The sequence below is a fragment of the Macaca thibetana genome, chromosome 5 (genome assembly GCF_024542745.1).
Source record: "Macaca thibetana thibetana isolate TM-01 chromosome 5, ASM2454274v1, whole genome shotgun sequence".
Taxonomy (NCBI): Eukaryota; Metazoa; Chordata; class Mammalia; order Primates; family Cercopithecidae; genus Macaca; species Macaca thibetana.
This window is the reverse complement of record NC_065582.1, coordinates 183,378,073-183,392,410: the sequence shown is the minus strand read 5'-3', so window position 1 is coordinate 183,392,410 and position 14,338 is coordinate 183,378,073. Positions and strand designations below refer to the sequence as shown.

At 48.2% G+C, this 14,338-nt stretch overlaps 1 protein-coding gene across 2 annotated transcripts in view; it reads left to right on the top strand.

The window, feature by feature from the left end:
- The window catches only part of RNF4 (ring finger protein 4), a 48,195-nt gene that overhangs the window by 13,074 nt on the left and 20,783 nt on the right, over positions 1–14,338 (top strand). For both annotated transcript variants that reach the window (XM_050792326.1, XM_050792325.1), the window contains exon 2: positions 8,757–8,916. In XM_050792326.1, the coding sequence (XP_050648283.1) occupies positions 8,908–8,916 (9 nt within the window). In that variant the 5' untranslated portion in view covers positions 8,757–8,907. The remainder of the gene's footprint in view (positions 1–8,756; positions 8,917–14,338) is intronic.

Below are 14,338 nucleotides of genomic sequence, written 5' to 3'. Positions count from 1 at the left end.
ATGTTTGGGCCAAGTGCTGTGCTAATGGGTGGGGACACCTTGATAAGTATTTGATAAGTTATGTTTCTTGTCTTAAGGGAGTATAGAAGGAATGGTTAAGTCAGCACTGGGAGGAGTGAGAGAAATTGAAGCCCTTTGAGGTAGGCCTTGAATGAGCAGAAATTCCCCCAAAGGGTGGGAGTGGCAGGACCAACCTGGCCAACTTTGGACCTTCTTTGAGTTCCAAAGTCAGGTACTTTGAACTGGCTTCCAGGATTCCTGGAGTAAAGTACAGTTCTGCTTGAAGTGTTTGTTTGGAAACATGAGTTTGTTCCAGTGAGGCTGCTGTATTAGATAACCACTTGAGAGTTTGCTGTACACCATGTCATCTGTGAGAAACGTTAGGTGATCGTGAAAAGTTGAGGCCAGCTGTACCAAGCCATGTAATATACACCCCTTCAACATAGATCAGTCACCTCAGTTGACTTGTTGTATGTGAGCCACAGTTGTGTACATCGGATGTTACAGCATTCACTCGCTTTGCCTCCACTTCTCAATAACTCACAAGCTGTAAACCGTCTGAGGCCCACTTCCACAGAGCAAGCCTCAGGCCTTTTTCAAGGTAAAGTATCACAGTTACTTGTATTTCTTAACCATTTAACGTGTAGAACTTTACTACCATTTTCACTAGATTGTTTTGTGTATGTGTGTCACTGACAAAATTTTTTAGTGTTGTGCCCCAATTCCATTTTTCCTCACAAATGGTGGGTTTTTGCGTAGCAAGATGCTTTTTTATTTTTTTTAAGAAACACATGTCTGTAACTGCAAATGAACCCAGAAAAGTGAGGAGGAGTTGGGAGAGGAGGTTGGCTATATGATATGAAGACTTTGGCGTATGTTCTGTAGGCAATGCTTGTGATTATTTGGGAGCACTTGCAATATTCTTGGATATTTTGGAGCCTGGTGATTCTTTGCATTACCTTGTGGTGCTTTTAACTTCCATGAACCTCCTCCTCCCCCTTCTCCCTTCTGCCTTCTGTCACCTTCAGAGCATTCCTGTTGTGTGTGCCTGTTTTTCTTTATCTTCACCGGGAGCCAGTGATTTTTTGACTTGCATGTGTGTTTTTGTTTTGTTTATGATATTTTTTTGAGACAGTTTTGGTTTTTTTGTTTTTTGTTTTTTGTTTTTTTTTGAAGACAGAGTCTTGCTCTGTTGCCCAGGCTGGAGTGCAGTGGCACAGTCTCTGTACATTGCAAGCTTCGCCTCCGATGTTCACGCCGTTCTCCTGCCTCAGCCTCTGGAGTAGCTGGAACTACAGACGCCTGGCTAATTTTTTGTATTTTTAGTAAGAGACAGGGTTTCACTGTTAGCCAGGATGGTTTCGATTTCCTGACCTCGTGATCTGCCCACCTCGGCCTCCCAAAGTGCTGAGATTACAGGCGTGAGCCACCACACCCGGCGTTTTTGTTGTTTTTAAGACAGGGTCTCACTCTCACCAAGGCAGGAGTGCAGTGGCGCGGTCATGGCTCACTGTAGCTTCAACCTCCCACTCTCAAGTGAGCCTCCCACCTCAGCCTCCCAAGTAGCTGGGAGCTGGGACTAGAGTCACACACCACTATGCTCAGCTAAGTTTTTGTATTTTTGTGTAGAGACGGGGTTTCCCCATGTTGCCCAGGCTGGGACACTGACTTGTTAGTTTACTTTCTAGGGAAAGTGTTGAGAGTTGAAGAGGGTCTAGATTAGGACTTCTGGATGCTGGATTTCTCCACCAAGATGCAAGCCCTTAAAGAGCTGGGTTTGGCTAGCCCTTTGGTGACAGCTTGTATTGCTCCTCAGCCCACAGATGCACCTGACTAAGGATAGAAGAACATGTCTCTCTTGAGGAGCCTGGAGCCGGAGAAAGTGCTGTTTGAGATGAGGCCTCCTCTGCTGTGCCCTTCAGAGAATTCCCATTGTGGGGCACTGCTCAGCTGCTCCCACCTGGTATGGGTCAAATAATCAGATTTGTGAGCGTCTCCCAACCAACTCTATAGCCCAACCAACCCTGAATTCTGGATACAGTAGAGGCAGCTAAGCTGCTAGCTGGTCTTCTCCAGCAGGCTTTGTGCTCAGTGGCCATTAACACCAGGTAGCTTGGCAAGCCTGCCTCCTGTGCTGACTGTGGGCTCTGGGGAAGTGTCGAGAATGTTGACGGCCTCTAGCATCTGAAGTACACCTGCCCATCGGCCTCTGGAGGAGTTGATCCTTCGATTTCCTTCATGATCTTACCCTTTCTCCTGGCCTCCAGAAATTACGTTGTTTTTGTATGAGACTCCAAAGCCTAGGCCATCTTGGCTGAAAGATGTGAAAGCCCTTTGTGCCTTTCAGGACCCTGGGGATTTTGGTTGTAGCCTGATCGCTGGTGGCAGCTTAATCAGGGCCATAAGATAATTTTATGGAAGACCTGGTTACTTGGCATCTGAACCTGCCTCATTGCCTCTCTGAGCATAGTCTGCTGCTTTCTGCTTTGATCAAATTCATTCCTCTTGTCCCTGCAAACCTTCAAGGGAGGCCAATGTTCGAGGCCCCTGAGCCTTAGGAATAAATAACTCTGGGTGAGAACTGCCTGTCATTGGCTCTGTGCCGGCTTTCTTCAACCTCCTCTGAGTTCTCCTCTAAGTCTAAGCCATTGTGATTAGCTACATCCTGCCAAGTCTCTTCTGGAAATGAATAAAGCCCTTGCTAAGAGCCGGAAACAATTGGTTCCAATTCCTCCTGGGGTGAAGCTTTGTTTTATTGAATAGCACTCATACCTGTAAGAAGAGCCGTTTTCTCCAGCCCTTCTGATATAACATCTGTTTATTACTTAATGTGTTGATCATTTGTCCAGCTAGGATATATGCTCCTTGGGTGGTTTTTTGTTGCTGTTTCCCATTCCGTTCCTAGCCCCTGGAGCAGTGCCTTACCCAGACTAGGCACCTGTGAATAGTGAGCGAATTAGCTGATAGAGTTGCCTTCTGGGTGCGAGGAACCATACTGCGTGTTTCATTCAGCGGCCACTGGTTCCACAGAGGTGAGGCGTTCTACTCAGTTAAAGATGCGGACACTGAGGCACAGAGGGCAAGTCTTTGTCCAAGGCTGTAGGGCTTATTGGCCAGCCACATCATTGCTGACCGCTTACCACATACCCTCATTTGTATAATGAGCAAGAGGCTCGTATTTCTTCTGAGTATTAAGATGTGGTTATTAATATGACTGAGGGTATCAAAGTTCCGTTTAAGAGGTGTTTGTGACCAGGTGCAGTGGCTGACTCTATAATCCCAGCACTTTGGAAAGTTGAGGTGGGCAGATCACTTGAGGTCAGGAGTTGGAGACCATCCTGGCCAACATGGCAAAACCCCATCTCTACTAAAAATACAAAAATTAGCCGGGCATGGTGGTGGGTTCCTATAATCCCAGCTAGTTGGGAGGCTGAGGCATGAGAATTGCTTGAACCTGAGAGGTAGAGGCTGCGGTCAGCCAAGATCACACCACTGCACTCCAGCCTGGGTGACAGAATAAGACTGTCTCAAAAAAAAATTATGTGTTTTTATTTATTTGTTTATTTTGAGACTGAGTTTCACTCGTCGCCCAGGCTGGAGTGCAATGGCACTGTAAACTCCGCCTCCTGTGCTCAAGTGATTCTCCTGCCTTGGCCTCCCGAGTAGCTGTGATTACAGGCGCCCACCACTACATCCAGCTAATTTTTGTGTTTTTAGTAGGGAGTAGGTTTCCCCATATTGGTCAGGCTGGTCTCGAACTCCTCACCTCAGGTGATCTGCCCACTTTGGCCTCCCAAAGTGCTGGGATTACAGGCGTGAACCACCATGCCCAGCCCAGGTTTCTTATTTTCAGTGGGTGATTGTATCAGACCCTGCCTCCCAGGCAGGATTTGAGGGTTCTGTGTACCTGATGTAGGGCTGGGCTAAACAGAAGAGCTTCTCATTAGAGCATCTCCCCGTGGACTGGCTGCAGAGTTACAGCATCATTCTGGTTCTGGTGTGCTCCCCACTGCCCCTTTTCCGCTGACTCACTCTTTGCTCATAGGAGTACAGTGATATGAGATACAGTCGTAGAATTTGGTTCCAGTCTAACCCTCTTCCTGTTTCCTGCCCGCCTGACAGTCTGTCTCTGTCAATTAGCAGACTCTCTCATATATGATAGAGACACATGCACATATGAATACACAGTCTCTGACTTACAGTGGGGTTTTTTTTGTTTTTTGTTTTGTTTTGAGAGAGAGCCTCGCGCTCTTGCCCAGGCAGGAGTGCAGTGGCGCCATCTCGGCTCCCTGCAGTCTCCGCCTCCCTGGTTCACGCCATTCTCCTGCCTCAGCCTCCCGAGTAACTGGGACTACAGGCGCCGCCACCACACCTGGCTAATGTTTTGTATTTTTAGTAGAGACCCGGTTTCACCGTGTTAGCCAGGATGGTCTCTATCTCCTGACCTTGTGATCTGCCCACCTCGGCCTCCCAAAGTGCTGAGATTATAAGGCGTGAGCCACTGCGCCTGGCCAATTTACAGTGTTTTATTTAGGATTTTTCAACTTAAGATTTATTGGGAGTTAACCTCATTGTAAGTCAAGGAGCATCTGCACATCATATACATATATACCATAAATATACATAATTAAATGTCATACTCCTGCTAGAGTTGGGGGGGTCAGTATCTGAAGTGCTTATAATAGCTTTATGTGGGGGTGATCCTCTAAGAATAAGAGAATAGTTACGTAGACCTTAAATAATAAATTATAAGAATGAAGAAAGCCCCGAAGCCCCCCCAACTTCCACCCTGTCAGTCACCTCTCTGTCCTATACTCTGTCACTACCCCTGAGCCTCACGGCTTTCTTCATGCCTGGTCTACCCTGAATCTCCTCCTTGGTCTACCGTCTGACTTGTTCAGTCTCCCATCTGTTCTCTTCTGCACCTTTGTTGTCCTCAGTTCTCTCCCCACCTCCACACAGTGCTTGTCTGGGACATCCCTCTTCCTTCCGCCCACCCCACCCACATACATTGTTTCTTGACTGACACCTCCTGTCACTTTAGGCCCCATTCAGTGCCGCTTCCTCTAGACAGCCCAGCTTGATCCTCAGTGCAGTTAGGCTGGGACTGCAACTCCTTTGCTGCGGCTTCCACTTGCTTAGGTCACCGTGTCCCACTTCCGTGTCTGAGCTCACTGGCTGCCTTTTAGTTCCTCAGCCTGTGCATTGCAGCTGTTCACTGCTTCTTCCTCCTTGAAGAAGGAGGTTTTGTCTAAGTGACAGCTCCAGGTTATCCTAGCTTTGGTTCTTTTAAATTCTCTTTTACAGATTCTATCTACCTGCTTCCCCAAGTTTTCACACATTCTGAAATCTCTACGTCCATCCCAGTTCTCACTCTTGAGTTTCCAGCTACCTTCGGCCCTTTCTCCCTGGGTATCTCACACCCCACTTTTCTAAAAGTACACTCAGCTCCTGTTTCTATTCTCCCTTCCCTTGTTGGGTTTTGTGGTATCACTCTTGCAGGGTAAGAAGCTAGATAACCTTGACATGAGTTGTTTCTCCTTTCACCTTGGAACTTTAGGGCTCTCTTGACCATCCCCAGTCAGGAATGACCACTTCTCTACCCCAGCTCCTCTTTTCTTAGTGGCGGGGGTGCCATCAGCACCCCACTCTTACCCTCATTTATTCCTTCAATAAATGTGAGCATCCGCTTTGTGTAAGGTCTTAGCTAGGTACAAGGTAAATTGAGCCCTGTCCTCGTAGCACTTGTGTAAGTGAGAGCATCCTGGACGAGAGGCTGGAGGATGGTGGGGCCCTTTCCTGAAATGGAGTGTGTGTTGGCGGAAGGAGGAGGCATGGGTTCCTTTTGGAACACACTAAATTTGAGATATCTGAAAAATCACCATCAGTGTTCCAGCTAGTTTCTAGAATTGATGTATTTGATTCTGGCACTAACATACCTATTTGAGGGTGCAGGTTTTGGTGTCAGACTGCCCTGGTTTAAGTCTAGGCTCTGTTTACTAGGTGTGGACGACTTTGGGCAAGTTACTTAACTTTAATCCTTAGCTGCTTCATGTGTAAAAAGGGGACCATAACAGTGCCTGTTTCCCTACTGGGTGATACGAGGAGCACATGTGGTAATATTTGGGAAGCACAGTGCCTTGTGCAGATGCATAGAAGGCACATCTCAGCTGTTGTTAGTTTTCTTATTCCACTGGACTCTCACCTACATGATCCAGAACCCTTTGTAGTTGGTGAGGGCTACTTTCCCATGACCCCTAAGGTCTCCTTTCACTCTGCATTTCTACATTTCTGCATTTATTTCTTTTTTTTTTTTTTTTTTTTTTTTTTTTTTTTGAGATGGAGTCTCGCTCTGTTGCCCAGGCTGGAGTGCAGTGGCCGGATCTCAGCTCACTGCAAGCTCCACCTCCCGGGTTCACACCATTCTCCTGCCTCAGCTTCCCGAGTAGCTGGGACTACAGGCGCCCACCACCTCGCCCGGCTAGTTTTTTGTATTTTTTAGTAGAGACGGGGTTTTACCGTGTTAGCCAGGATGGTACATTTCTGCATTTCTACATCCCCACTATGAATGAGGCAGGGAGGTATGCAGCCCCTTCTTAAAGCTGGGTGGGAGGTCGGGCGTGGTGGCTCATGCCTGTAATCCCAGCACTTTGGGAAGCTGAAGCAGGTGGATCACCTGAGGTCAGAAGTTTGAGACCAGCCTGACCAACCTGGTGAAACCCCGTCTCTACTAAAAGTAGAAAAATTAGCTGGGTGTGGTGGCACACGCCTGTAATCCCATCTACCTGGGAGGCTGAGGCAGGAGAATCGCTGGAACCTGGGAGGTGGAGGTTGCAGTGAGCTGAGATTGCACCACTGCACTCACTCCAGCCTGGGCAACAGAGTGAGACTCCGTCGCAAAAACAAAACAAAACAAAACAGTGGGATGTGATATCACACAGCGTTTTAGGGCTTGAGCAGAAGGTTGGAGCTGGGCACTGGAAAGGTGAATTTGGAGAGACTGTCAGCCTGTGCTGTGGGGCTGAGTGTGGTGATGGGTATGTGTCAGCCCACAGACCCTGAGCCTTTACAGTGTGTCTGCACTGCTCCAAACACTCTCTTCTAATAACTTCTGGAATCCTTACACACCATTGAGGTAGGTGCAGTTCTGTTCTATAGACAAGAAATGGGGCACAGAGAAGTTCAGTGCCATGCCCCAAGGTCACAGGTTGGGGTTCAGGTGCCTGGATTTTTTTTTTTTTTAGATGGAGTTTGGAGTTGGGCTCTCGTTGCCCAGGCTGGAGTGTAATGCTGTGATCTCAGCTCCTCCACCTCCTGGATTCAATAGATTCTTCTGCCTAATTCAAGAGTAGCTGGAATTAGAGGCATCCACCACCACTCTCGGCTAATTTTTTGTATTATTTAGTAGAGATGGGGTTTCACCATGTTGGCCAGGTTAGTCTCAAACTCCTGACCTCGGGTAATCCACCCGCCTCGGCCTCCCAGAGTGCTGGGATTACAGGTGTGAGTCACCGCACCCAGCTGGTGCTTGGATTTCAATCCCAGTTGCCTGGCTCAAGAGATGTGCCCTGATTGCAGTGCCAGCCTGGCTCCACACACCATGCTTAGGAGTTAGGTCTTGATAAGGATCCAGGGAAAGTTGCTGCGGCAAATGTTTTGGAAAGATGGCCTGGCAGTAGGGTAGATGGGCACCCAGGGACAGGAGACCCAGCATGAGCAGGCATGGTAATGGTGCAGAGAAGGATGACACGGCAGCAGCACTGGGGATGCACAGAGGGTGGATATGAAGAGCGTTCCTGTTGTTTCCGCCACCTGGATCCCTTTCACCTGTGTCTGCTTTGCAACTCCATCCCATTATGCTACTTCAGTATGTACCATGGTGTAGTCTCTGGAACAGCAGCACCTGGGAACATACTAAGACGTGTAAATTGGAGGGCCTAGCAGCCTGGGCTTAACAAGCCCTCTGTGGGGGAGCCTGATGCTTGAGGCTCATGCTTGAGAAGCATTCTCCTAATCTAAGCTGCTAGCACCCAGCAGTGGGTGACCACAAGGGTCTTGTCCTTGCTTTGGCTCTCTCCTAGTCCCTCAGCCTTGTCCTGTGCTCAGGGCTTGTGGCTCCATTACCCACTGCATTGCTGACACTGAGTTTACCGTGTTCAGCCTCACTTCTCAGTGAAATCCAAGGGCCTCTCAACCTCTGCATCTGGTGATTTCTCTGCCTTTGCTCAAAGCTTCTACTTGGCTGCCTAGTCCACAGTCTCCTGGTTCACCATTCACCTGGTCCCAGCAACAGAAGTCTCAGCTGGACACACAGTGTGCTTTAGAGTGAATGGCTCTTGTCTCCTCAACTCTAGACGGTGACAGTGAAATTGTGGGAAGAGCCTGAGGCTCTGAGCTCTGTTTGGCCTCAAGCTCTTTCCCTTCCCTTCCGGTTACGGTTACTGAGGAGTTGGTGTGGTCGTGTGTGGCAGTCCTGACTTGCACCTCTTCCCAGGCGTTAGCACAGTACCTTGCCGAGATGGCAGGAGCCAGAAAGGAGGTAGCATAATAATTACAGTTGCAGACTTTGGGATCAGGAAGTCCTATATGCAACAAGAATGTTTGCTTCCTAAGATGAATATAGAATTAAGGATGTCATTGCGTAACATATTCAGCAAAGAACCTAGGGACAGAAAGGACCAGTACTTTATCGAGCTGAGCTTTGTTTCAGTGATGTAAGTGGCAGCATTTATCAAATCAGTATCTTTGTTTTTCAGGACTTGAAAATACTGGAAATCTGTCCGGATCCAAACTCTTTTGCAAGCCAGATGAGTAACCAGACGGCATGAAAGGTTGAGAACATTTGACTTCCCTGCAAACCTTGGTATAGATCACTTCCTCTCCTGTAGGTTGGCACCAAAGAGCACAATGAGTACAGTAAGTTTTATCTCTTGAATTTGTGATTTTTTAGGGCTAATTAACTACCTTCTTCCTTGTAGCACATGAATGAAAGTGAGTTCCATAATGGCACTTCAGAGTAGCCCCACTTCTTGAAGGAGTGTGTATAGGATCTTTCTGGTAGTTACATCAGCTCACTTATCGACACTGAACTAAATTCCAGTCATAAAGGGCAGTGCCCAGAAGACAAAAGGCTAAGAAGGAATAACTTAGGGTTTGGTAATCTCAGACCTTCACAGCAGTCGTCAGCGTCATGGAAATACTAAGACTTTTTGCTTTTTAAAATTATTTGTAGACTGGGCATGGTGACTCACACCTGTAATCACAACACTTGGGAGGGGTTAAGGTAAAAAGATCACTTGAGCCTAGGAGCACCCAGGGCAACATAGGCCCTATCTCTACAAACAAATAAACAAAAAAAAATTGAGCCAGGCGTGGTGGGGTGCACCTGTAGTCCCAGCTACTTGGGAGGCTGAGGCAGGAAGATTCCTTGAGCCCAAGAGTTCAAGGCTAGCTATGATGACACCACTGCACTCCAGCTGGATGACAGAGTGAGACCCTGTCTCTATAAAAGTCTTTCCACCCAGTTTTCCATTTTTCCTTCTATTTTGTTTCTCTGTGACGTTCTTGGTTCATTCATTGTGAGCATGATAGTAATGATCCATAGTGAAAAGTTTCTTATATTCTGTGACCAAAGTTGATTCGTCATTATAATAACTGTTTAGAGTTTTTGTTTATTTTCTGAAACAGGGTCTTGCCCTGTCACCCAGCCTGGAGTGCAGTGGCCCGATCTTGGCTCACTGCAACCTTCACCTTCTGGGTTCAAGTGATTCTTGTGCCTCAACAGTCCACATAGCTGAGATCACAGGCGTGCACCTCCCCGCCCAGCTGATTTCTGTATTTTTAATAGAGACAGTTTTTGCCATGTTGGCCAGGCTGTTTTTGTTTGTTTTTTGAGATGGAGTCTCTCTGTGTCTCCCAGGTTGGAGTACAGTGGCACTATCTCGGCTCGCTGCAACCTCTGCCCGCTGGGTTCAAGCAACTCTCCTGCCTCAGCCTCCTGAGTAGCTGGGATTACAGGCGCCTACCACCACACCCAGCTGATTTTATATTTTTAGTAGAGACGGGATTTCACCTTGTTGGCCAGGGTGATGTCAAATTCCTGACCTCAAGTGATCTTGGCCTCCCAAAGTGCTGAGATTGCAGACATGAGCCACTGTGCCCAGCAGTTTTTGTTTGTTTTTAAGAGACAGGGTCTCTGTCTGTCTCCCTGTCTGGCGTGCAGTGGTGTGATCATAGCTCACTGCAGTCTCCAACTCCTGGAGTCAAGCAGTCCTTTCACCTCAGCATCCTGGGTAGCTAGGATCATAGGCATGCACCGTCACACCTGGCTAATTTTTAAGAAAATATTGGTTGGGGCCGGGCGCGGTGGCTCAAGCCTGTAATCCCAGCACTTTGGGAGGCCGAGACGGGCGGATCACGAGGTCAGGAGATCGAGACCATCCTGGCTAACACGGTGAAACCCCGTCTCTACTAAAAAAAAAATACAAAAAAAAACTAGCCGGGTGAGGTGGTGGGTGCCTGTAGTCCCAGCTACTCAGGAGGCTGAGGCAGGAGAATGGCGTAAGCCCGGGAGGCGGAGCTTGCAGTGAGCTGAGATCCGGCCACTGCACTCCAGCCTGGGTGACAGAGCGAGACTCCGTCTCAAAAAAAAAAAAAAAAGAAAAGAAAAGAAAATATTGGTTGGGCGTGGTGGTTTACACCTGTAATCCCAGCACTTTGGGAGGCCAAGGTGGGCGGATCACAAGGTCAGGAGCTCAAGACCATCCTGGCTAACACGGTGAAACCCCGTCTCTACTAAAAATACAAAAATTAGCCGGGCATAGTGGCAGGCACCTGTAGTCCTGGCTACTCGGGAGGCTGAGGCAGGAGAATGGCGTGAACCCAGGAGGCAGAATTTGCAGTGAGCTGAGATCGCGCCACTGCACTCCAACCTGGGGGACAAAGCAAGACTCCGTCTCAAAAAAAAAAAAAAAAAAAAAATTTTTTTTGTAGGCATGGAGTCTTGCTTTATTGCCCCGACTGATCTTGAGCTTCTGGCTTCAAGCAATCCTCCCACCTAGGCTCCCAAAGTGAGTGACCATATCCAGACTGTTTAGAGCTTTTATTGCATCTGTGAGGCAGCTCTGGTTTGGTGTAATTCACGTATCACGTGGAACCCCTTGAGCTCTAGAGGAGATTGCCTGAAGGTCCCCCTGTCCCAGTTTATTCCCTACTGATAGAGTTCCCACTGCAAGGTGGTTTAAATGATCTAAACTCTAAAACAACTGTTGTCTGAGATCCTGAATTCCTTGTCAGACAGACCAGATGTGAAATAGCCTGCTGATTTCTTCCAGTGCTCCAGAGATGCTGTGAATGGTATGGGAAGATGGATGGTGGGGGCAGGATGAGGCTGAACAAACAGCTCTCAGAGGGAACGGTCATGGAAATGCTGGTCACACCCTCTGAGTCATTTGAGTGCTCACCCTCTTCTGTTACTTCCTGGCCATTCCTGGCCCCCATTTTGCTCCAGGACCCACTTTTGATGGTGATACACAAAAAAGCCTGCTTCTTTGACCTCCCACCTTGGTGCTTCACCTGCAGGTTACCACGTAGCTCACCTATAGGGAAATAGGTGCTCTAAGCCTTACCTCTGAAGCCCCATCTCTGCTTAGGCTGGATCAGAACAGGCAAAACAATGTAGCCTTTTGTGAGTGTGTGTGAAGAAATTGGTTAAAATTCCTGAAAGTTATGGTGTGGTTATAGCTTATGTGGTTGTGATTGGATGGTCAGTTTTCACCAAAAGCTATGGACCTCTGAGGGCCCTGCTAGTAAAAAGGAGAAGAGTTATGACCAGAATTATGGGAGGGCGAGAGGGGAGAGTTCTGCAGATATTCCTGGATTTATTGAGCCTGTCTTGAGTGGTGCAGGGAAGCTACTTGGGGGGAGGAGGGGGCTCAGAGAAAGCAGAGTGGGAGGGTGAAGGATGTCCTCAGGAAGGAGGTGACATATGAGTGGGTTCTGGAAAGCTGGGCAAGAATTGGCCAAGTGAAGAAAGGGAGGGGTGGGTACTCCAGGCAGGGAAGAAGCTCTGGATAAAGGCATGGAGGGGTCGATAGAGCAGGCAGGAAAGAGGATTCCTGAGGTTAGGGAGGGGTGGGGACATTCCTATAATTATCCATGAGGGGAGATTTGGGGTCCAGGACCCATGGTTGCTTTCTTGGCTCCCTCAGTGGGGCCCCGAAACCACACAGGTAGCTGTGGGACATGAAGGTCTGCTTAGCAGTGTCTAGTAAGAAAGACTTGGTCTGCTACAGACTGGGCATGGTGGATCACAGGAGTTCGAGACCAGCCTGGCCAACATGATGAAACCCTATCTCCACTAAAAATACAAAAAAAATTAGCTGGGCATGGTGGCAGGTGCCTGTAATCCCAGCTACTCGGGAGGCTGAGGCAGGAGAATTGCTTGAACCCAGGAGGCAGAGGTTGCAGTAAGCTGAGATCGTGTCACTGCACTCCTGCCTGGGCGACAGAGCCAGACTCTGTCTCAAAAAAAAAAAAGACTTGGTCAGCTACAAGGGAAGGAGGGTACAAGGACAAAGGACATTATCAAAGAGAATGGGATAAATTTTTTATTTATTTATTTTGAGACAGAAGTCATGCTCTGTCGCCTAGGCTGGAGTGCAGTAGGTGCAATATTGGCTCACTGTAACCTCTGCCACCCGGGTTCTAGTGATTGTCCTGCCTCAGCCTCCCAAGTAGCTGGGACTACAGGTGCGTGCCACCAGGCCCGGCTACTTTTTGTGTTATTAGTAGAGACAAGGTTTCAGCATCTTGGCCAGGCTGGTCTTGAACTCCTGACCTCGTGATCCATGAGAATGGGGTAAATATTAAAGAGTCCTAAGTGTTTGAAATGCTTGTTTTCCGATGCTTTAAAAAAGTAGCATTTGAACATAAATTTAATATTTTCAGCAAGGCCTTTTTTTTTGAGACGGAGTCTCACTGTGTCGCCCAGGCTGGAGTGCAGTGGCCGGATCTCAGCTCACTGCAAGCTCCGCCTTCCGGGTTCACACCATTCTCCTGCCTCAGCCTCCCGAGTAGCTGGGACTACAGGCGCCCGCCACCTCGCCTGGCTAGTTTTTTGTATTTTTTTAGTAGAGATGGGGTTTCACCGGGTTAGCCAGGATGGTCTCGATCTCCTGACCTCGTGATCCGCCCGTCTCCCAAAGTGCTGCGATTACAGGCGTGAGCCACCGCGCCCGGCCAGCAAGGCCATTTTTATACTTTCTGCAGAAAGGGTACACTCACCAGTAGTTTTGCCGTGAGAGTACATTGAATAAAGGAGACAGGGTTATTTATAACTTGGTGTGTTTACCCTATTGCTGTGTTCGGTTTTTATTGGCTGGAATGGGACCTCACATTCTGTATTTGTCCCAATTGGTTAGTAACTTACAACTTTTTGTTGTTGTTGTTGTTGTTGTTGAGACGGAGTCTTGCTCTGTCGCCCAGGCTGGGGTGCAGTGGCCGGATCTCAGCTCACTGCAAGCTCCGCCTCCCGGGTTTACGCCATTCTCCTGCCTCAGCCTCCTGAGTAGCTGGGACTACAGGCGCCCGCCAACCCGCCCGGCTAGTTTTTTTGCATTTTTTAGTAGAGACGGGGTTTCACCGTGTTAGCCAGGATGGTCTCCATCTCCTGACCAAAGTGCTGGGATTACAGGCTTGAGCCACCGTGCCCGGCCGTTGTTGTTGTTGTTGGGGGGGGGAGGGGAGATGGAGTCTTGCTCTGTCTTCCTAGGCTGGAGTGCAGTGGTATGATCTCGGCTCATTGCAAGCTCTGCCTCCTGGGTTCACACCATTCTCCTGCCACAGTCTCCTGAGTAGCCGGGACTACAGGCGCCCGCCACCACGCCCGGCTAATTTTTTTTTGTATTTTTTTAGTAGAGATGGGGTTTCACCGTGTTAGCCAGGATGGTCTCAATCTTCTGACCTCGTGATCCACCCACCTCAGTCTCCCAAAGTGCTAGGATTACAGGCGTGACCGCGCCTGGCCAGAACTTTGTAAAAGAGGCAAAGGCAGAGGAGAATAAAGGAATGAGGAAGTAACTTATGGAATGCCGAGAAAGGTAAAAATAACCTTTAAATAAGGAAGAGAAACAGGCTATGATCTAATGCTTGCTTGGACTAATATAAGCATGCTAGGGTAAATATTTAGGCTAAATTGTGGGAGCTAAGAATATAAAGTACATTGATTTCTTTTTTATGGCTAGCAGATATTTAATGTTAGTACAGGTCTTTGAGTAAGTTTTGCTTTTAAGAGAAGTTACTGTTTATTTGTAATTAGATGGGGAGGAAAGTCTTTGAA